General features: G+C 37.3%; 1 protein-coding gene across 1 annotated transcript in view; it reads right to left on the bottom strand.

The window, feature by feature from the left end:
- Positions 1-22,293, bottom strand: part of THSD7A (thrombospondin type 1 domain containing 7A) — a 199,723-nt gene that overhangs the window by 49,839 nt on the left and 127,591 nt on the right. Inside the window, exons 8-11 of the mRNA XM_061469259.1 lie at positions 16,253-16,487; positions 13,157-13,272; positions 9,743-9,875; positions 6,609-6,712 (exon numbers count right to left, since the gene is read on the bottom strand). Coding sequence (XP_061325243.1) covers positions 6,609-6,712; positions 9,743-9,875; positions 13,157-13,272; positions 16,253-16,487 — 588 coding nt within the window. The remainder of the gene's footprint in view (positions 1-6,608; positions 6,713-9,742; positions 9,876-13,156; positions 13,273-16,252; positions 16,488-22,293) is intronic.

The following is a 22,293-nucleotide window of genomic DNA, read 5'->3' as shown; positions in this document are numbered from 1 at the left end:
ATTAGCAGGAAGTGTAAAGAGCATGGTACTTCTATTACTGTATTAAGCCCAAATAATTGTTACGTGAAAACATAAAACACGAGTATGGCTAAAAAACCAATCACATTTACATGGAAACCACTTACAAAATTGCTTTGGTATTTAACAATTATTATCTCCCAGAAGAAAGGTGTGAAAAAAGCTTCAGTCTAAATTTTCTAGACAGGGACTTTGATGTAATTAAAACTTTATCTGATAGCATTATTTCCATGAAGCCACAGGGGACTACAGGCAAATATATTTGTTGTTGGCATAATGAAACACTAAGACTGTATTTTTACATGTCTTTTTATGTGTGGGTTCATAGAAACACCTTGCCAGTGTTACTATCACTAGTATACTTCACTGAGATTTCACTGAGATGAGAGATTCAGTGACTCCTACAGCTAAAATATAAAGTGTTTTATAAATGGGTTTGCTCTATATCCTCTGTTTTACAACACGTGATACCATTTTTTCAATTGTTAAGTATTTAAGTATTTGTTATAATATTAAGAGATTCAGAGCAGCCCTGTGGAGAGAGACTTAGGGGTGTTGGTTGATGAGAAAATGAACATGAGCAGGCTTCAGTGTGCGCTTGCAGCCCAGAAAGCCAACCGTATCCTGGGCTGCATCAAAAGGAGCGTGACCAGCAGGGCAAAGGAGGTGATCCTGCCCCTCTACTCTGCTCTTCTGAGTCCTCACCTGGAGTATTGTGTGCAGTTCTGGAGTCCTCGACATAAAAAGGACATGGAACTGTTGGAACAAGTCCAGAGGAGGGCCACGAGGGGACTGGAGCACCTCCCGTATGAAGATAGGCTGAGAAAGTTGGGGCTGTTCAGCCTGGAGAAGGCTGTGTGGAGACCTCATAGCAGCCTTCCAGTATCTGAAGGGGGCCTATAGGGATGCTGGGGAGGGACTCTTCATTAGGGACTCTAGTGATAGGACAAGGGGTAACGGGTTCAAACTTAAACAGGGGAAGTTTAGATTGGATATAAGGAAGAAGTTCTTTACTGTGAGGGTGGTGAGGCACTGGAATAGGTTGGCCAGGGAGGTTGTGAATGCTCCATCCCTGGCGGTGTTCAAGGCCAGCTTGGACAGAGCCTTGGGTGACATGGTTTAGGGTGAGGTGTCCCTGCCCATGGCAGGGGGGTTGGAACTAGATGATCTTAAGGTCCTTTCCAACCCTAACTATTCTATGATTCTATGATTTTTAACAATAAAAATATTCTGTTTCATTTATAGAAAGGCAAGAATTATTTCAGCACACTAACTTCTTTACACCTATCAATGCTGCACAGGCTATGAATGCATCTATGGTTTTGTGTTTGTTTGGGCTTTTTTTCTGTGGGGCACTGCAGACTAGATACTCCATGATTAAATATTTCTGTTATGAAGTATATTAAGAAGGAGCACATGCCAGCATTATTGTAAAAATAGAAGTCAAAGAGAGTAACACTATGTTCTGTGAAATAATGTCTGGAGATTCTGTCTCTTGTTTTGTCAATAAAAAAATAATTTCTCATGTAAAATAGTGCTCTTCAGCACTTTTGTCCAAATTCTCACTTCAGTACAAAAACTGAAACTGCCCGCTGTCCTTTGCAGTGACTAAAGTATGAATCTGAGAATAGGGCACTCTCATGTGTTTAAATAGTTTTTGTAGCTCCTTCAGGACTTTGTCTCCTTCCTTGTGCTTTCAATCAGGGCATGAAACCCCCACAAGAGCAAATCCTCCCACCCCATAAGCAATGCCCAGAGAAGCAGGCTGCTGTATGCGCTTAGCCACAGTGAGAGGAAGGGGCTTTTGACTACTGGTGCTGCCTCTGAGCCTTCCCAGTGCCCAAACAAGCCTTCATGGCTTCCTCGTGTGCTCACGGCCATCCTGGGAAACTTTGCCTGATCCCCTGCTCCACTGTCTGTCAAATAACTCTACGTACACCCTGCAAATGAAAAATTAGTGGGAACTCAGGATCAGCTCTTTAATAATGGCCAGTTCCCAGTGACATCATGCACAGCTATTCAGGTGCTTGCTCTGACAACCAGGTTATTTATACTTCTGCTTAAATTTTACAAATAATCTTCCTCTTGCTATTACAAAATACACTGACGGATTTCACGATTTTCATCCCACTCCCCCTTCAAAACTCTGAGGAAGATTTATGGTGGCAAGGACTACAGGCTGTGCATCCTTTTACAGATCTCTTTTCTGCCTCTGGGGTAGCCCTTACCATGTGCATCCATCCACATACATCATGATGTGATTAGGCAGTTACAGTTTGGGCACTCGAGCTTCTCATCTGCTAAATGTCCTTTTGAGTAGCACTGGGGTGTAGTCCACCAAGCCCTACTTAAATCAGCTACTGGCAAAACAAGTTTTTTAGTAAGTTTCCAAGGCCTTCCTATATGATTCAAAAGGGATTTGAACTTTATTTCTAAGTTCCTTCAGATGTCACTGGACATGAGGGTTACTGACACAGATTTTTAAAGATATGAGCATAACATAACATATACCATTCACAGTTCCAAACTTCGTACATAACTTTGGAGTTATGTGCTAATAAATCCAGCCTTAAAAATACAAAGCAGCATCTCTTATCACACCCCATCTGTAGCAGGTTCCTCTCAGAGTGAGTTTTACAGCCAACATCCCCATCAAATTCTATAAGCCTGGTTTTATCAAGCATTTACTCTCTTCTGTTTTTTGTACTTTTATTGCTATTTTGTATTCACCAGCACTTTGTGCCTGCCTGTCCCTCCTGGATTTCAGGTGACTCATCAAGACATTTGGTCAATTTATGCATCTTAATGGAGAAACAGCTACAAAAATAAACACAACATAAATGCTGTTGCAGTAAAATATGGCTTTTCTCTACATGTCCCACTCTTGCTGGGTAGTGTCAAAAGGAAGTTTCAAACTCTAGCTGATGCAGCCATAGTATTCTCTCTTGAGGGTTTTGAAAAAAAGACAATTACAAGTCTAAAGTTACTGCAATTCTACAATACATTCCTGCCCTGCTTATCCACTGTTAAAAGCCATTTTACCAGTGATATTGAGAATTTTCATTTATCACAGAAATTCAACACAATTGTCATGACTATCTGCCTTGCTTAAACAAGGTTCATGACTGTAACAATGAATTTTCTGCTCTAGCTATTAAATGCTATATTACTGTGCTTAGTTTTAGATATAAGTAACTTCATCATGTGCATGAATAACGATCAAACATTTTTCTTTAAAAAAAAATCTAAAGAAAATCTTTTCTTAAAACAACCAAAACCCACCAAACCCTTTTATTCTGTTTCCTCTACACTGACCAAAGTTCTAATTTTGTGACATTTGCCCATTTAAACTGACATGATTTGTAACAAAACCTTTATTATACAAGACACTTAGAAACAGAGCTGTCTTTAACAATGAATCACAGTTCTAAACCCTATGATTCACCCAAATATCTCTTCTGCCAAGAAAGACCAATGAGATAAAAAAGCTGAAGAATAGAAATGTAAATAGTAAAACTGTGATATAAAACAAAGCATGCATATGCTCTCGTTACGTACAGACTCTTAAGATCAGACACCTAACCAGTCATTTTTAATAATTTCCAACTTCTAGATTTCCTTAAATTTAAATTATCTTTCTAACTAAAGTATAAAAATAACAATTATTTTGTTCAAAATAAACTGCTAATAAATGTATAGTCAGTTGATCCTTTTCGCTGGTGTACATTCCCATTCTTTCTTATTTAACCTATTTACTGATACATGTTACAGTGTTTGTGCATAGGCAATTGTATCAGAAACTAGACAAACTAATAGCATTGACAACATACCTTTGCAGTTAAAAAGAACTGAGAACTGTTCCCCCACACAAGAATGCAATTACTTGCTTTACTTATATCAACAAAAAATGAAAAGGCATTACACGGGCTGAGATTACTTCTGCAAGATTATTGTTTCACTTTGTCATCAAAAGTAAATTACCACAAACAGATGAATGTGTGATTTCTGCATTCATGAGCATAATAAATTTCAGAGACAACTCTTTTTCAATTGGAAAAGGAATGCTTCTAAGTCTACAGTTTTCACAGCTTGGTAAACATTTGTATAGAAATCACTAACAAGCAGTTAAATGTACTGTTCAAAATATCTGTATTCCAGTATCACATTATGAATGAAGTATCAGAATGTTATACAAAGTGGATTTCATATTTCAGTGTTTAGCATTTCATGATTTTGGGGTGGTTAAAACAACTTACACAGTAGATCAGTCTTTTTCTGAATCTACATCACAAAATAATCTTTAAATAAATGATTATAGTAAAGAATTTTTAAGAGCATATTATCATGCAACATTTTCCATAGCCCGTAGAAACTTTATGAGAAGACAAGTATGCAGGAGAATTAGCAGGGAGAGGGGAAAAAACCTCTTCCAAAGTCTTCATTTAGAAACTGGTGAAATCTTCCTAATACTATCCAGAGCAGAGCTCAGTCAGGAAGATGCTTGCTTTCAGGTCAGCATCCCTTCTGTGAGCACTTTGCATAAAATCAACTCTTGTGCAGACGACCAAACAAAATAATGTGCTTCCCTGAAAATTCACACATGGCTATTTTTATGGCAGAATTAGAAATGTCAGAGGGGAAAGGGAATGCAAAAAATCAACTTTTACTTCCAAGTCATATTCATTATAAATGTGCTCAAGGAACCACAAAATATTTTACTTTCCTCAATCTAAAGAAAAGCTGTATTAGTTTATTTAGCTCCTTCAGAATAACAGTTTACATTACTAAGCACAAAAGTAAAAGATATATTCAACATATTGTCAGGTATTAAAACACTGAGACCTGAGATATAACATACCTGTGCTCAAAACTTACATTTTATGTTAATTTATGTCATTTACATCAACACGAAAAATACTGGGAAAAAAAATGCTTTAACACCTGTAACGTTCATCACTGCAACAGGCTAGATAAAATTTAGATATTTAAGAGTAAGGCACAGATAATCCTTGGCTATCCAATTTAAATAACTTCCTCTGTGTATTCTATAATAAAACTTACACATTGGATAGACTTACTAAAAACCAGGAGCAAACAAAAATCTTCCCTTTCTAACAGCTGATCTCAGAAACATTACAGAATTCTACCAAACCCATCTGCTTTCTTTAGGCTTAGCTGCTCCCACAGCTCTTAATTACTGATTGCTCATCCTACTGCTTGACCACATTACACTAGAGAGCTACTTTCATTACATTTGCTTGTAGGAGCTAGACTACTGCCTGAAAGCATCGTCCATTGCAAGATCAAACTCCGTGTAGTACCGGAAGGAAATTCTGCCATTCTGTTTTACCAGATTTGAAAACTACTACTTAATATGTGTATGTACTGCAAGTGATTGGAGTTACAAGTATGAAAAAAGAAACTCTCATGACACACAAGAATATTAAAAAGCAATTTGCATGCACTACAGTTTCTTTGTTAACAGACTTTGGGGCAGACAAGAGATTTAGGTACTACCATAACCAATACAAGATAACATTCTGTATTATCTGAAATCCTACCATCAAAGATAGAAATCTTATTTTCTTAGTGTGTAATCTGAATGTTATCCTCCAGAGCTGCTAGAATTAGATTGCATTACTGATAGACCTTTGAAAGAATTACCACAGTCAGAAGTCTTTTGTATTATCAGGCAATACCTTCAGGTTTTATTCTGTGGTAAGTCCTAAATTGATCTCCTGCAACAGTGAGTAAGTGGTAGGAGGTACTAGCTTAAGATTTATGCTGTCTTTTTTAAGTACATCATAACCTCCTCTAATACCTCAAGGAAGTTAATGACCTGAACATTTCCCTTCTGCAGTTAGTAGTGTCCTTGCTCAGGAATTCCACAATCTGCTGAGCCAATATTGTTTTAACGGATAGGAGTTTGTACTCAGAAAAGGCAAAAGAAAAAAACCTTCCTGGAGTTCAGGGTTGACTAGTAGTTCAAAACAATTCAGTCACTGTAACACAGTATGTAGGAACTACAATTATTTTCACACAGACTTTATTTAATGCACCTAAGAAACCCCTTCTCCTGACTACATTTAACAGAGTCGCACACATGCAATTTTGTTCAAACTACAAAATTCTCTATGAAGACAGGTGACCGTAAAGCTGGAACTGAATTCAAAAATTATTTGCTACTAGATGGAAATGGTGGAAAAATGTCTGGATCACTGGGCTTAAATGGTCAGTGATTCTGAAGTCCAACCAGAAGCTGGTTAAGAGCACATACTTTCCAGAAACACCCCTGCAAATTTGCTTCAGGTAAGGGTAGTGAAATGAACTGAACAAACAATACCCTATAATTAGTGACTAATGTGGTAGCTATGCTTAAAAATAGATTAACACAGATATATTATGAATAAAACATTTGTCAGATACTGGTTAGGAAGGATACTGCTAGCATTCAGTAATTTTCTTTGCCAATGCGTATAAAGTTACATAAAAATAAATGTTAGGTTATAATAACCAAAATCCTAGGCATCTCCCACACTAGTGCAGCTATAGATTTCTGAGGAATAAATGACAGAAACAAAGGGTCTAACCTCTTGCTTGTAGCCCAGGTCCACAAGTCTCCTGCGCTCCTGGACTGTCTTGGCGCACATACCATGGTACTAGCTGGCACCTGCGCCACTTGTGGGTCTTCCACCTGAAATGAGGGGGGAAGCAATCAACTGCAAACAATCCATCTAAACTTGTAGCCATCAAAACTGAGGCAGAACAAGTACTACACAGTATTAGAAACTACCATAAGATGTTGCTTATTAATGCTAACTGGTTCCAGACAGTTCATGACAAATAGTAACAATACTGTAAACTTTGCCCTCTTTCCTGTTAACTTTTTTTGCTCCTTTAAGGACCAGGCCATTGAGAACACAGGGAAGGAAGGAGGAGGTAAAGGAAGAAAGAGAAAGCAAACCGTACATATTTTCAAGAATTTCAAAGTACAAAGGTACATTAACACTACCTTATAAATACAAAGTGAATACAAACCACAATATGAGGATTATACATTAATACAAAGTATTAGCACATTTATATAACGTGAGAAAGACATTTCAAAAAAACAGAATACTATATAAAAGAATTAAACTATATGACTTGAATACCCATTTAACAAAGTAATTTCTTTGATATGGATTTATACCTAAGCGTGCTCAGAGTACCTTACCAGTGAATAAAATGACATACTAAAATTTGAAAAGCGGATTTAGGGACGTGACACTTACATCTCATAAAACCAACATCGATCCATTAAATAAGGATGACTTTTCAATACTAGCATGCCCTAATAAACCTCTCCTCTTTCTCACTTTCACTTCTTTCTTTTTTCCACGTATCTCAGGGAAGCAAAGGTGTGTTGACGTTTCGAAAATACAGTCCAGAGGTAAAGCTCCAGAGTTGATTTCTGATTCATGCAGTACTGTGAGTGTCTTTTGGCAGTAAGTACTGTTTCATATAGGTGTCAGAGCATTTCCTCCTCTTCCTTCTTTGTTCTTTCCCATGTCTTCCCCCCCTCCCCTTCCCTTAGGCATGCCTTGCAACACAACAAGTGGCGCAATTCTGCCTTGCTTGAACCACAAACAAGTCTTGGAGTTTGTAGAGACAAAGATGAGGTCAGATGAGCAAAGTCTTGGGATTTATGTTTTGTTTTCTCAAATTTCAAATGACATGATTACAAGGGTAAAGTTTTCATAACAAATGAATTCCTTTGCTAAGCTTCATCTTCCAAATACTATCCCAAAAGGAGAAATCAGAAGCAAAAAGAAACCCCAGCTAGAGCAAAGTATTGGGACAGTCAGTCTAAATGGCTATGAGGGTGCCTCAGGCAATCTCAGAGCACCTGGGGTCTCCAGTAACTGAATGGCAAATGTGAAGTGTACCAAGAGATCTAACACAGTGTGAATATAGGCCCAGAGCACATCAAAATAAAACACAGACAAAAAGAACATGCAAAATACTTTAATAACAAGTGCAGTGTTGTGCTTCTTAATTAATTTTGTCTTGAATGTAAACTGCTACTTTTAAAAAGTTTCTTCTAGTGATGCAGAACACCCTAGGCCTTAAATATAACAAACCAAGACAAGTCTGGTTATTGTCACATCTCAAATAATCCACAGTTGTCTGAAGTACTCAGAATGGGAGGAAAAAAATGCTACATCCACAGCTCAAGCCATCAGCTGCTTTCATGTTTATGATTATCTCAATGGTTTTGCACCTCAAGTTCCATTGCAACCTGCCTCTGTGGGCCAGTATCTGAACTAAGGCATGAGCCAAGCTGAACTTGTAAGTCCATCTGTCGCAGCATGTGCACAGGTCAGAAAGATTCTAAAGGAAGTAGACAGGAAATGTGTTTAGTATTAGTTTGTGTCATGAAATGCAAATCACCTCATCTACCCCTCCCTAGCAACTCCTTTCTTCTGCTCAGCGCATTATAATGCACTAGCTCAAGAAAATTTGATACTGAAGGTACTAAAGAGACAAGGAAGAGCCAGCATTTTAAAAGATAAAACTCTGGCTCTGGTATCAACTAGAAAAAGTTGTCAAGCTATATTTCTCTGATGTTTGGAGTACTGATTTTAGTAGTTTCCCAATGCTCTTTTACATCCTTTCATATCTTTCACTTACATACAGTGTGATCTCCTAGTGAATTTGCAGTAATAATTTGTACCAGATGACGAAAGTATCGTATTTCTTTAATCTCAATTTTGTTTCACTAAAAAAGATTAAATTCTATTTGCACCGCTGCAACAGAGTAATTTCATGGGAGAAACAGAACATTGGCTTCCCAAAATGTTTGATAGTCATTATCCATCAAAAAAAAATAGAAGGAATTTTTAAAATTTTGTCAAGTAAATCCAACCAACTGCATCAGAATTCTCTATATTTTGATTGTGTCAACAGCCAGATCTTGTCATGTGTCTAGACCTTCCCACACTGCTCAGATGCATACTATGGAACTGCCTGAAAATTTTCTTATGCAGTTAGGCTGGAGATCCCCACCTGCTGGAACAGTTCTCAGCATTCTCTGGTGAAGATCAGGTCAACACAAACAATTTTGTCTATTAGAGGATATAATCAACTGTGGACTGTCTCAGGGCTGACAGGATGGAAAGATAGAGGATACAATGCATGGCACAGTGTAGCATATGACTCAGCTCTCCTAAACAGATAACGCTGCATTTCAATGCTTTGGATAGTTTAGAAGGTAAGATTTTTTTTTAATAGTATGGAATGTCAAAGTCGTTGCTAGGAAATATTTATCTTGGAAAATAATTCTTAGTTGTTGCCATGTTCCTGCAAAGAAACTGGAACAAAATGAACCAGCAATTCACTATGGGCCCAACTAAGTCTATATTCTGTTCTGAAAGCTTGATATAGTAGCTATGAATCCTATTTTTCTACATAATACATATTAGAATCACAGGATCATAGAGTAGTTTGAATTGGAAAAGAACTTCAAAGGTCATCAAGCCTAACTCCCCCTGCAATGAGCAGACACATCTTCAACTAGATCAGGCTGCTCAGAACCACATCCAGCCCTGGCCTTGGATGTCTCCAGGGATGGCACATCTACCACCAGAGAGCCATCTCCTGTTAAGAAGTAGAATACAGCAAACTCTAGTAGCAGTACATGTTGAAAAATCTTGTCTGAGTTGTCTCTGCAGATTGACAGTACCTGTAGCTATAGCACATGGGAGAAGCTTCACATTCCTTTTCCTCAAACAAAGAGTCTGGGCACTCTCGACCACCGTTGGCAGGGAGCTGGATGATGACTCGGTGACGGGATTGCTTCTTTACTGTGACACCTCCTGCAAAGAGTAGAAGAGCTTGTTTCTCCTGATACTACATAGGGATGCCAGTAATTAGGGCAAAAATAAGATATAACGTAACCAGTGTTTGAACAGACTGCTGTAGTACTGATACGCTATTTTGTCCATAAGCAGAAAATAAAACATAATAGAGAAAACATTTTAATCTCAGCTAAAGGCAAGGAAGCAGAACTAAAAGAAAACAACAGTAGTAATACTGAACAAATGAATATACAGCTGATATGAATACACAGTTCAAGTGGACAGAAATTAAACCAGCTCAGTTTGCTGCTACACTTTCAAAGTGTAAGTTTGCCCTAATCATTTGCATGTAAAACCAGAAACAGAAATTCCACTCTGGACTTAATTTACAGTTTACAGTTTTTAATTACTATAGTCATTTATTATTAATGATAACCAATAAATAGTTCCTGTATGAATTTTGATTTCACTCATCTTCAGGTATCAGCTCTTCAGGCAGGAAGTTAAGAGAAGAGCCACAAATCCATGTTAGTTCCAAAGAAATACCTAATTTACAAACACTGGTAGAAATCTTGGAAATTTTGATTTTTTTTTTTTTTTTTTTTCCCCAGATAGCTGTAGCACAGCAATTTGGTTGACTGAGCTGATATCAGCTTTTGGCGGGTTATTACAGCAGCTGCAGCTTGTCTGAACACAGAAGTGTGCTGGTCCATAGCCAAACAATTGTAATTACAAGCAAGCGGTAGGAGAATCCCAGTGGTGGCTCTCCACCACCTGGCTGCCTTTCAACACAGAGGAAACCCTCCACTCACAAGTCAATCAGCTCCAGGAGATGCCAGGAGCTGGCAAAGGGGCAGGACAGACATGTGGCTCAGCAGAGCTGCTGACCAGCTTGCTGACACAAATGGGTAAACCCCATGAAATAAAAATTGTTTGTGTAGTATAAAGAGAGTTTGACTCACTGAATAGACAGAATGCTAGTACTCGTTCACAAACACATTGTTTTATAGGAGCCTACATGTTACTTTGTAGTAAATACGTGTGAAGAAATGCTCATTCAGTTAAGAACTTTCTTGAAACCCACAGAAATGAGAACACAAAAGGATGACATTTTTGTCCAAGATGATCTGCCCCAACAAAAATATGAATAATGATGCAATATAACATAGTATTTAATGACTGATGTGGTTTAACACCAGCAGCAACTATGTACCATGCAGCCGTCTGGTCACTCAGTTCCCCCCTCCTCAGTGGGATGGGGAGAAGAATTGGAAAAAGGTAGGAATGGTAGGCTGAGATAAGAACAGCTTGATAACTGAAATAAAGTAAAATATAATAATAATAATAATAATAATGTCGTGGTTTAAACCCAGTCAGGTAATTCGTTCGCTCACTTCCCCCCCTTTTCTTGCCCTCCCCCCGCTCTCGGAGGGACGGAGAGGAGAATCAAAAGAATGCAACTCCCACGGGTTGAGATAAGAACAGTTTAGTAACTAAGGTATAACACAAATCACTACTGCTACCACCAATGATAATAATGATAAAGGAAATAACAAGGGAACAGAATACAACACCTCAGCACCAGCTGACCGATAACTCGCCCCCCAAGCCCGACCAAGCTCCGACCGATACCTCCTCCAACCCTGCAGTCCCCCAGCCCTTCCGGCTAACTCCCAGTTACATCCTGGGCATGACGTGCTGTGGTATGGAATAGCTCTTTGGTCAGTTTGGGTCAGGTGTCCTGCCTCTGTTTCCTCCCAGCTTCCCCTCCTCCCTGGCAGAGCATGAGGCTCACAGAGTCCTTGGCCAAACCAAAACATCTCTATCAGCTCTGTTCCCGAGCCGAAAGTCAAAACACTGCACTGCACCAGCTACCAAGGAGGAGAAACATGACTGCTACTGCTGAACCCAGGACAAATAATAATGGTGATGATGATGATAACAACAAAAGTAAGGAAAAGAGAAAGAAATAAATCCAAGAAAGACAAGTGATGCACAATACAGTTGCTCATGGCCTACTGACCCAGCCCGACACAAGCATTGATCTGCCCTTCTAGATAACTCTCCCCAGTTCCATACTATTACTGGCATGACACGCTGTGGTATGGAATACTCCTATGGCTAGTTTGGGTCAGGTGTCCTGTCTTCGTTCTCTCCTGGCTTGTTGTGGTCCTCCTCACCGGCAGAGCATGAGATTGAAAAGTCCTTGACTTACAGTAAGCATTACTTAGAAACAACTAAAACATCAATGTGTTACCAACATTATTCTCAGACTAAAGCCAAAACATAACACAGTACCAGCTACTAGGAAGAAAATTAACTATCCCAGCTGAACAAGGACAGTAATGAATAACTGTTTCACAAATTCAGATTCAATGGCCTTAATTGTCTGCCTTTATGCTTGCGTTCTTTAAAAAGCATATAGAATTGGCCATAACATTCGAAGTGTGTGTAGTTGATGTCACAGTATCTTACATTCTGGTAGTTGTGAGAAATCACCACATCCCACACAGGGATTAATAGCCAGTGGAACATGAGGTAATGCAGAGTCTGTCTGCAATAGTGCATATCAGAAAATCACCTCTGGTTAAGCTTGAAACAGAAAAAGCAACAAGGCATAAAAATGCAGGCAATATTGACACAGTAATCACTTTAACTTCATGCACGATTTCAGTGTAATAAAAATTCAGGGGAGACCTGCACTATTTTGAAGAGCTTTGCCAAATATATTAAAATGGTAGTGGAATGTATGTTGAAATCAGATCATTAACACCAACTTAAAGTCAGCTAATTTTTATTAACTTCGCTTCAATTTTCCTTTGAGTATAAGAAACCAGCCAAAATTATAAACACATGCCTATCTATTTATACCTCTATGTACCTATCTATCTCCTTGTGGATAAAGCCTGAAGTTTTTCTCATGAGCAAGCAGCATGTGTATTTTCAAAGACCAAAACTGACCATTTTATAATCTCATAATTCAAATGCTACAGTTCTATGTCTGTTCTGGTATGTGTTTACTCCATGAGTAGTTCTCTCTTTATCAGCAGAAGACGCAAATGGGATTTTGTAACATAAAAGTTGGTAAAATAGTGAAAAAATACGCAGATGCATAAAGAAAATGTATAAAAATAACCATTCTTTTAATCAAAAATGCTGTGTCCTCCCTGCAGCTACTGTACCAGCTATTACATGTCCTCTGTCAGAAAGAGATGTGTATAAGCCTTTTGCCAAAAGTGACTGCTAGTCTCTTTTTCTTTCTTAAAATCTGTCTACTAGCACACAATGGATAAAATTACCTTCCTGACATGAAGAAGGACACAATGTCCAGTCACTGAATGGAGTCACAATACAGTCTTTCCTACAGGGAAGCAGACAAGGCCTTACAGTTTCCGGTCTGAGGCTCTCAGGGCATCTAAAAAAAAAAATGAAAAAGAAGCATTATCAAATAAACAATCATTCTGCTGTGAAGCAGAGAATCACGAGAGGTACTGAATGCCTGTAGGCACACAAGGGGACTGCTAGTTGCCCAGAATTCATCAGAATGAAGCACAGAAATAAAAACTATTAGCATTTAAATACATCTGGTGAAAGCAAGTGAAACCTGGTGTATTCTGCAACTGGGGATTTAACTTTAAATAATCATTCCTCACTCACCATTCCAGTCTCTGCCTTTTGACTGTCACTTTCAAGCTTTCAAATGAATCTGAAGAAAAGCGATCTAGTTTAGCTTAGTGAAACACATTTTAAGCTCCTCATACATTTACTTGAAGCATAAACTCTGGAAGGAGGAATGTTTAAACTGAACACTGCTAACCCAGGAACAAATAGGTATAAGCTCGCCATGATCATGACAGAAACCAGAAAATGGTTTTGAAACTGCCAGATCAATGAGACTGTGAAAGACTCTCAGAAGGGACAGAAAACTCGCTTGTTTTAGGAAGATTCTGGATCAGCATATAAAAGGGATTACTGGACTGCCGCATAAGGGACTCATTAGCCCAGGTCATTTTCCCCATTCTGTGTTCCTATTTTTTCATCAAGGACAAACGACTCTCTATGCTGCGCTACTTGCTTTCAGAATGATGTAATAACTCTTGCAGAAGTACTGCAAATCTTTAAAAAAACCCTGAAAATTACTATTGCTCTAAAAGCATACAGACTGTGGACTGTCAGGGGAATATGTGAAGAGGCAAGAAGAATATCACTTCTGCATTCTGGAGCTTTTGGCTCATTAGAGAAAATCATTACTATGATTTGTGGTTGCTGGGTGTCTGGGACCAGAGGGATGACAGACCAGTTCTGTATTTGGATTCGATCAGCTGGGGAAGCTTGGCTTTCTCAAGGCATCTTTCCTGCCAGGCTGAAGGGAGCACAGGCAAATCTAGTGATTAACTACCTAGAAAATGTGATCTCCATGGTCAGTGAAGAACTATGCCTGTGTGGTGGCTGGGGGAGAAGCAGATGCAAAGAAGAAAAGTTGAATTAAAGCTTTACAGAAACATATTCTTCAGCAATAACACTTGCTAGCTCATTATTTCCATTGGTTGTCTCTGCACTTTCCTGTCATTTTACATAAAATTCTCAGAGTATGATCCAGTTCTGTGAACCAGCACCAACTTCTTGGTGCCTTCTTGTAACGACATCCACATCGTTTCCTTTCCTCCCTTAAAATACCTATGCAAAAGACCATGGAATATTATAACTATAGCAACACAAATCTCCATCACCTCTGCATAAGCTCTCTGTATTTTAAGTCAAGTTTTGCCTTGTTTCTTTGTAAAATCAGATTATATAGGGTCTTAAAAAAAGATGCGTCATCAATTAAACACATTTACTATGTTTTCAGAAATTTATCTAAGGTTAAAATTGAAAGCACTTCTAAAAAGTACTGAACATTGGCTTACTAATGACTTTTTCCTTAAAGAACAACAAAAATTGTAAGTATACAAAAAAAGTCTGAATTATACACATACACTGTTTCACTGAGAACTTCATCTTTCAGGAGCACTGAACATTACAATTCTTCAGATCCTTGGGCAAGGCAATTAGTTCAATTAGAACTCCATTTCTATCTTTAATATTGTTTGTATTTAGTATATGTGGCTTAAAGTATTGATTTTTTTTGCAATCCTTACTCAAGGTCAAGTAAATGAGAAAAGATACCTGCAACTTTTGAGGTAGATAAAGCCAATAATATTGATTGTCTTACTACAGGAATTCTTTTTATTAAAGGGAACTTAAAACAAGATTTCTGTTTACACTTTCATGTTAAATGTTTGGCTCTTTAAAAACAATTCAGTGATTTTAACATGACAATTTGAAGGATCAACCAAAACTTGTATTTCATTTCGGGGGGGGGGGGGGGGGGGAATGGGATCCATTTATGACACAATAAAACAGGCCTTCTCTCAAAAATTTAGGGTTGAATCAAAGGCAGAGACATTAACAGTGGATTTTAAAAGGAAGACTAATCATTAGTGTTGTGTTTTGTTTTGGTTTTTTGTTATGTAAAATGAGTAACAAATAAAAGATATAATGGTATCATGGCTGAACAGAACAGCAACTTAATGCAGATATACAACAATTTAGATTACCGAATATGCTGGTATTAGTCCTCATATTTCCATTTAAAGTAAATTGGGAATAAGTCTACTGCTGAGTAAAGAAACAAATTTCAGGCACCATGCAAATATTTAGCATGAGAACAGCTGCCTCATGAACCTTCTAAATGACCTCTACTATCACCTCTTCCAGCTTTGAATTTATCCTGAGTGGTGTATATTTACAGACTGAAAACTGTATGAATATATTATCAAATGCATTTTACTAGCAGCTAATCTGTATTTAACCCTGGTCATATATTAAACTGTAAAATTAAATCAATGGGCCAAAGGAATGTCTTAAAAAAAACAGATATGGGAAAAAAAATCTCACAAAGGTTGTCAAACTAATTCCCTGTCAGAGCTCCACTGTGCTTCACCTCCTTGGTCTGCTTCTAAGAAGGTGCACTAACATGGGCTGTATCATATTTAGATCCAAACATGTATTTTAGTGAACTGCACTCATCCATGTAGCTGCACTGCACACCATACATGTACCCCAAGACTCTTATCTTGACTCAGCCTGATGATGACAAGGGCCAGCTGGATTTAGCAGTCAGTCAGCGGTCAGCAGAATCAGCACTGTAAACACCACTGTAAAAATCAATAGCAAGAATGGTTTTATGTAGTCCTCCTGTTGCTTCAGTTTTGTATTTTTAAAAGACTAATTTTTCCCTCATGAGGACACAAAGAAGGTCTTTTTGCCTTTGCATTCAGTCACTGGTGATACAAACATAAAGTAGCAAATTCATAAGATAACTACAGCATGAAGATACTGTTCAAAATCTTTACTTTTTTGGGCCCACTTGTCCCACGTTGACTCTCACACAGATGACCTTTCTTGTCTGCATCCCTACGGAACAGGTGGCCTCCCCATTCCAGCTGGCAGAGGAATTGAAAGCAGAGACAGACGTATCCTCTATGCACTGTCCCCATGGGCCAGTCTGCCAATGATACACAGTGCAAGAGTGTTCGTTACAGCTGCGTGTTTCCTGTAGGGCACTACTATTTGGGCACTGTATTCCTCCTGGAACAATAAAACAGGGCAAAAGTTCATAGAGGGGAAGGAAATAAAGTGGTTTATTAAAAAAAAAAAAACAACATACCCACTTTGAAATCTTACTAGTTACATATTATCACTTTGATTACATGAAAGAAATGCTGTTCCTTTTTCCTCCTTTTCAAATGCCCAATATTGACTTTGAACAAACTCCAGGCAACAAAGAACAGACTGTATACGGACAGTAAATGTAAAAGCGTACAATAAGGACGCCAAAACAATCATAACTTCTATTGCACACTAATGTGCTTGGAGTAATCTACAGCCTTTTTATTTTGGGGTTCTCTAAAAGAGACTGCAAGAAACACAAAAATGTGTGAAGGCTCTAGGCAGAAGAAATGGTTAAACATTATAGTTACGCACGTGTAGAGACCACTGTTTGTGTGCAATTCACAGACCAATTAAAAAGAATTTTGGAGCTCCTGTCCTAGCTCCCAGTGGATATTTCTCCATGTTACGTAATTACCAAAGAGGGTGGCACAGCTGGTAATTTCAGGTCCAGACTGAGATAACAAAGGCTGTTGCAAGTTAAGATTAAAACGCATTAATGTGTCAATAACTGTGAAGAAAAGCTCAGATAATGCCATCTTTGTTGTGTCCAGTTTCAGATAATATGTTCAGTTTCTTATATTCAAGCATTTCAAAGCTAATCTGGCCTCCCAATCCTCCATGAGTAAAGAACAGGTCTTTCCTACTAGACATGATCATAGGCTACTAGATGTCTAGCTCTGTGAATGGACAGCACGTATGCTAGAACTCTGGTGTTACTAGACATACAGAATCTAGGTTTAAGACTTAATTCATGGCTTACACAGGAACAACAGAACTCCAAGTGATGGTGAGCCAAAGAAAATCTAAATAACAATTTAGTCTTTCCCTAAAAGACAAGAATGGTAAGAAAGATAACTGAAAGAGGAACTTTTAAGTAGTTGCTGCAGACAAGCCATACAACTTTCCTCAACAGATAAAACTGTCTACTTACACCAAGTGCATGTCAGACAGCATAATAGCCTTTATATTCCAACACTGAACTTCAGGTTGACCTCCTGCTCCAGGGAAATGCAAGAGTGAAGTGGTTTTAAGCAGTTATTGTTGAGAGAAAATAAACAAACAACTAAATGTAATAAAATTAAAAATGGATGTTTCAAGTACTCCAACACAAGTGAAGTGTCACGAGCCTGAAAATGCTTTATACTCCGAGTTGCTTGGTGAGGTGTCTAGATCTGCAGCAAACCTGAGGAAAGGGCCATTATAATGAAACCACAGGACAAAAATGCAAATTCTCAAATTATTTCCATAGAGATATTTTTAACTGCTGACTTCAGGTTAAAAATATTGGTGCAAGCAAGCAACAGTAAACATCTTATTAACTGAGATGTCATGCCAAAGACTAGCTAATCTTAAATTTTGCAAAGGGCCATTAGAAAAACCTAAAAATGGGGAAAAGTAATTAAACAATGACTGGAATTAAATTGGGTTTTAGCTTAGAATAGGTGTAACTTGAGTCTTTTAGAATTGCTTAGAATATATGTCAATATGCAAAGCATCAAGATAAAACATCACAACCATTTTCCAAAAAAAAACCAAGACAATAAAAAAAGGTAAAACAAAATTATGACAAATTTATGGTTATGCAATCAGTTTCAAAAAGTTATTCAAGCAGATCCCTTCAGGAAATTGAATTTTTTCCATCTATCACCAACAGGAATATAAGCAAGGAAATTAGGAAAGTAAGTGTATTTTGAAAAAATAAAAATAAAAAATTTAAGATAGTAAAGTCACAAAGTATTTGGCCCATAATTGATCCCCATGAGGCATCTAGACATGTTGCCCCAGTATGAGGGTTAGATAAAGGAGAATTTAGAAAGGATATGGAAGGTTACTAAATTAACTATTTCCATCTGAAGAAGAAACAAAAGGGAAATATTTAAGCAAATTAAATAAATTAAAGGGGGGGTGTGTGGGAAAAAATGTTTCCCCAGGAATAGATGCCATAGCCACCAGTTCCTAAGGCATTTGAAAATAAAGTGAAAACTTCGATTCAGTTTTGACAGCTATGCAAGAATGTATATTCAGGGAAAAATTAGGAGTGACATTGACTTGTAAATGAAAAACACTGGGGCATGAATATCTGCAGCTCTGTGAGAATCCAGTTCTGTTCAGATTATATTAGTATTTTAAAAACTATGGAAAGAATGAAAACTTATGGAAACAACAGTATTGAAATATAAACCAACTATTACTAGTACCAAATCTTTGTAAGAATAGAAAATATATTATTTATTTATAAATCAGTATGCCATTCTTTCCAGGAAAACAGTTATTTTCTTGCATCCCTCAAATTAAAAAAAGTTACAGAAATAAGCAGAAGGGGCTGGAAAACTGGCAATTAGAGATGCCTTTTACAAGATCTGTGTAGGAGTAACAAGGCTAGGGCTTTAAGAGCCTTTCACCAAATGAGCATCACAAAAAAAAAAAAAAAATCAAAAAAACAAACTCAAAAAAACCCCTGATATTTAATCATAGGATATATGAAAAAGGGACATAAAATCATAATTACATTTTATATAATACATGGTCAGATGACTGTAAACTGCTTGGTTGTACTAAAAATAGTCATTTCAAGGTGCAAAACCAGTTGGAGCTTAAGCATTTCTTTCTGGTTTTGGACAGTTAAGCAAAGCAAGCTTGAAAATGAAAGGCTACCTCTACAAAGAGACTTCCATATTACTCATAAAATAGAAGAGATATAAGATTAGTTTCTTTGAAGACTAACAGAATTGTCATAAGCTTAAATTGCTTTTCTACCTGATTTGGAGCTCCTAATGGGTAACACATCTTACTCTAGGATATTAAAGGATTGGCTTTTCAAGTTTTGTTGAGTTTTATTTTTTTTTTGTGAAATTTTTTTATAACTTCCAAATTTCAATATGCTTAAATATTTTTAAAGCATTTAGCATAAGTTTAATTAAGCATTTTGATATCACTCATTTTACATGCATGTAATTTTATATACGGTTTTTAAAACAGCTGGAATAATCTTAAAGTTGGAGAAAACATGTGACCGAAGTGCCTTTTGTAATCTGGAGTGAGGTGATACTTTTCCATTGAAAAGTCCTTAGTACAACTCCCCTTTTTCAACTATGAAGTCAAAGTGCACTGGAATTTTAACAGCAATCAAATTTTAAAGCACATCAACCATAAGACCCCTAAAGTTGAAAAGAAACTCCTTTGATACAGCTTACAGGTTCAGTAAATCAATCCTGCAGATATATGAGAAGTATGAGCTGTTTGCCCTTGTCAAAGAGAATACCTGATGAGATGGACAACTGATGCTCTAGACTATCTAACTCTGATGTTTAATTGCCTGTGATATATGAGGTCACATTAAATAGTCTTTCTGGTATTATACTTTGCTAATCTATGAACATACAATAGCCACAGTAGACATTACCATGTATATGCATCCCTGCCCTAAGAGATATTTCAAACAAAATAGTCCTTCACTCTCATTTTATTAAGCTTCTTTTTAATCAGATGATTTTTTTTTTTCTTTGCATTTGACTTGTGGGATTTTTATTTTTTTTTTAATCTTTACTTTTCCAAGATTAGTATCATTCATTTACTACCGATAAAACTTGGAATGTATCCACAATATTAGTGTTATGCTGTATGACACTGATTTTGCAGTGTCAATCAATGGTAGTGCATAATTAATACAGAATCAATCTGTATATATACTATCTACTAAAAAATTAAGACTAATTTAGTAGTTTTTAATGTCAGGTCATGGGCTATGTAAAGTAGTCTTAGAGTGTATTACTAATTATATAAGACTTCTTGTAAGCAGGAAAGGAATCTACAGATATATTAAACAGGAAATAAAACAAAAATAGAGAAACCCTACATTCAACAGAGAGGGGCTGAGCTGCATATGATGTCTTTACTAGACTTACTCAGAACAGCCATATCGGGTAACATCATTATGTCCTTTGGTGTCATTTTATATTTTGAGACAGTGACTTCCCTGAGTTTCTTACTGTACCATGAAGATGTACTTGACAGTGACACAAATGAGCCACCACTATAGACAGGCTCACAGACAAGCAAATTTATAAATCACTTCACCTTGCAAACCTTCAAGCTGAAGGCAGTGATCTCAGAAAAGGTATAAAAATGGTTATTGTGACACCAGTTTCCACATGAAGTCATCTCACAAACCACAGAAAAACCTTCATCTTGAGAAAAGAGACTCCTCTCTTTTTTATCCACTGAATGCTACTAAATAAGCCCATAACAGATGTGCATAACCACACTGAGCTTGAGGCTCTGCAGTGTATGGTTTGACCATGAGGAAGAGATGTTGTTCAGAATGAGGAAATGACGCTGAGAGAGTACAACTGAGGTCAGCTCACAGCTCAAGCAGAAGTCAGTGTGCTGCTGGAGGGGCATTCGTATCCCTGAGCTCATTAGAAAAGTTGTCACTACTGTAGTTTACATATGGCTTCGATTTTCGGATGAAGCTATTCTTCTCACCAAGGAATTATTATAATACTACGGAATTATTCCTATTCTAAGTCATCCAGGAAAATTGATTATACTGTGACTGTTTCCTGGTGGCCAGTTATGCTAACTTGATGGTTTCTTCAAACCAATTCAGCAGCATAGATAGCTGGTAATTGAGAAGAGAAATACGGTCTAAAAGTGTGAAATGACATAGCATGACAGTCATCTGCCAACACTAAAAGCAAAATGACAGAATATAGTATTTTTTATTTCAAAGAGGAAAGGAACTGAACCATCACAGACAATATGGAGACATATGAGATCCAAATAAAAGAACCTATTTCAACCTATTTACAGACCCTCAAAAATTTCAGTGGGGTGTTCATATTTAAGTACCCCAGTGAACAAGAATTAAGCACTTCAGACATGTTAAGAGATTGCAATATTCACTGTGTATGTAAAGCCTGCAATGCTTTTGATCTTCCCAGACTAGCAGGAGGATGGATGTGATCAAGGGCTCACAGTATTAAACCTGGACTCCTTAAGTCATCTTAGTATCCAAATTGGTTGCATGTTCTTTAATTAATTAATATTGACAGCAACTGTTAGCAACAGCTCGAGGAAAGGTTCAAAACTCCTAAAGGGAACACCTCTGGGACTGTTCATCTGAATTGAACTGATAGTTATTTTCAGAACTGAGTTTTAATGTGCAAATGGAATTATTATTACGTTTATGAGATTTTGGAATTTTAGTTATACATGGTGTTTACAGAGTTTTCACCAACAATAATGTGCATTGTTTATAAGCCCTGAACAGAACTAAAACCTGCATGTTTCAAAATGGTTCACATGAAGCTTCCTTTTCACATCAGCAGAATAGAGAATATATTCTGTGCCCCCAGAACTCAAAACGACCCCCCAGCACCAACTACTCAATCCATGATTTATGTTTTGGGGACACAGCTGATCTCTGTCATGCAATTCTGAAGGTGAAAAGTCACTCAGTTATTTGTCACACAGCAAATGACTAAAGGCATAAATTATGTGCAAGGAGACAGACGACAATAAGTCTAATTTCAGTGGAACATAAAATATAAAAGCTAAACTAATACTTTTTGAATGTAACACAAGCAGAGGTGAACAATAACTTCTAGGCAGAGTTGTAAAAACATGCTAAGCCTTGGAAGGTTATTTATTTATATATTTTTATTCTCTGGAGTTCAGACAGAGTGCAAAGGAGCATGGTGTTTAAGATACCTGAGCAAGA

The sequence above is a fragment of the Pezoporus flaviventris genome, unplaced genomic scaffold (assembly GCF_033815535.1).
Source record: "Pezoporus flaviventris isolate CSIRO_AGI_PZ_B2104156 unplaced genomic scaffold, CSIRO_AGI_Pfla_v1 ptg000055l, whole genome shotgun sequence".
Classification (NCBI taxonomy): Eukaryota; Metazoa; Chordata; class Aves; order Psittaciformes; family Psittacidae; genus Pezoporus; species Pezoporus flaviventris.
This window is presented reverse-complemented; position numbering and strand designations above follow the sequence as displayed.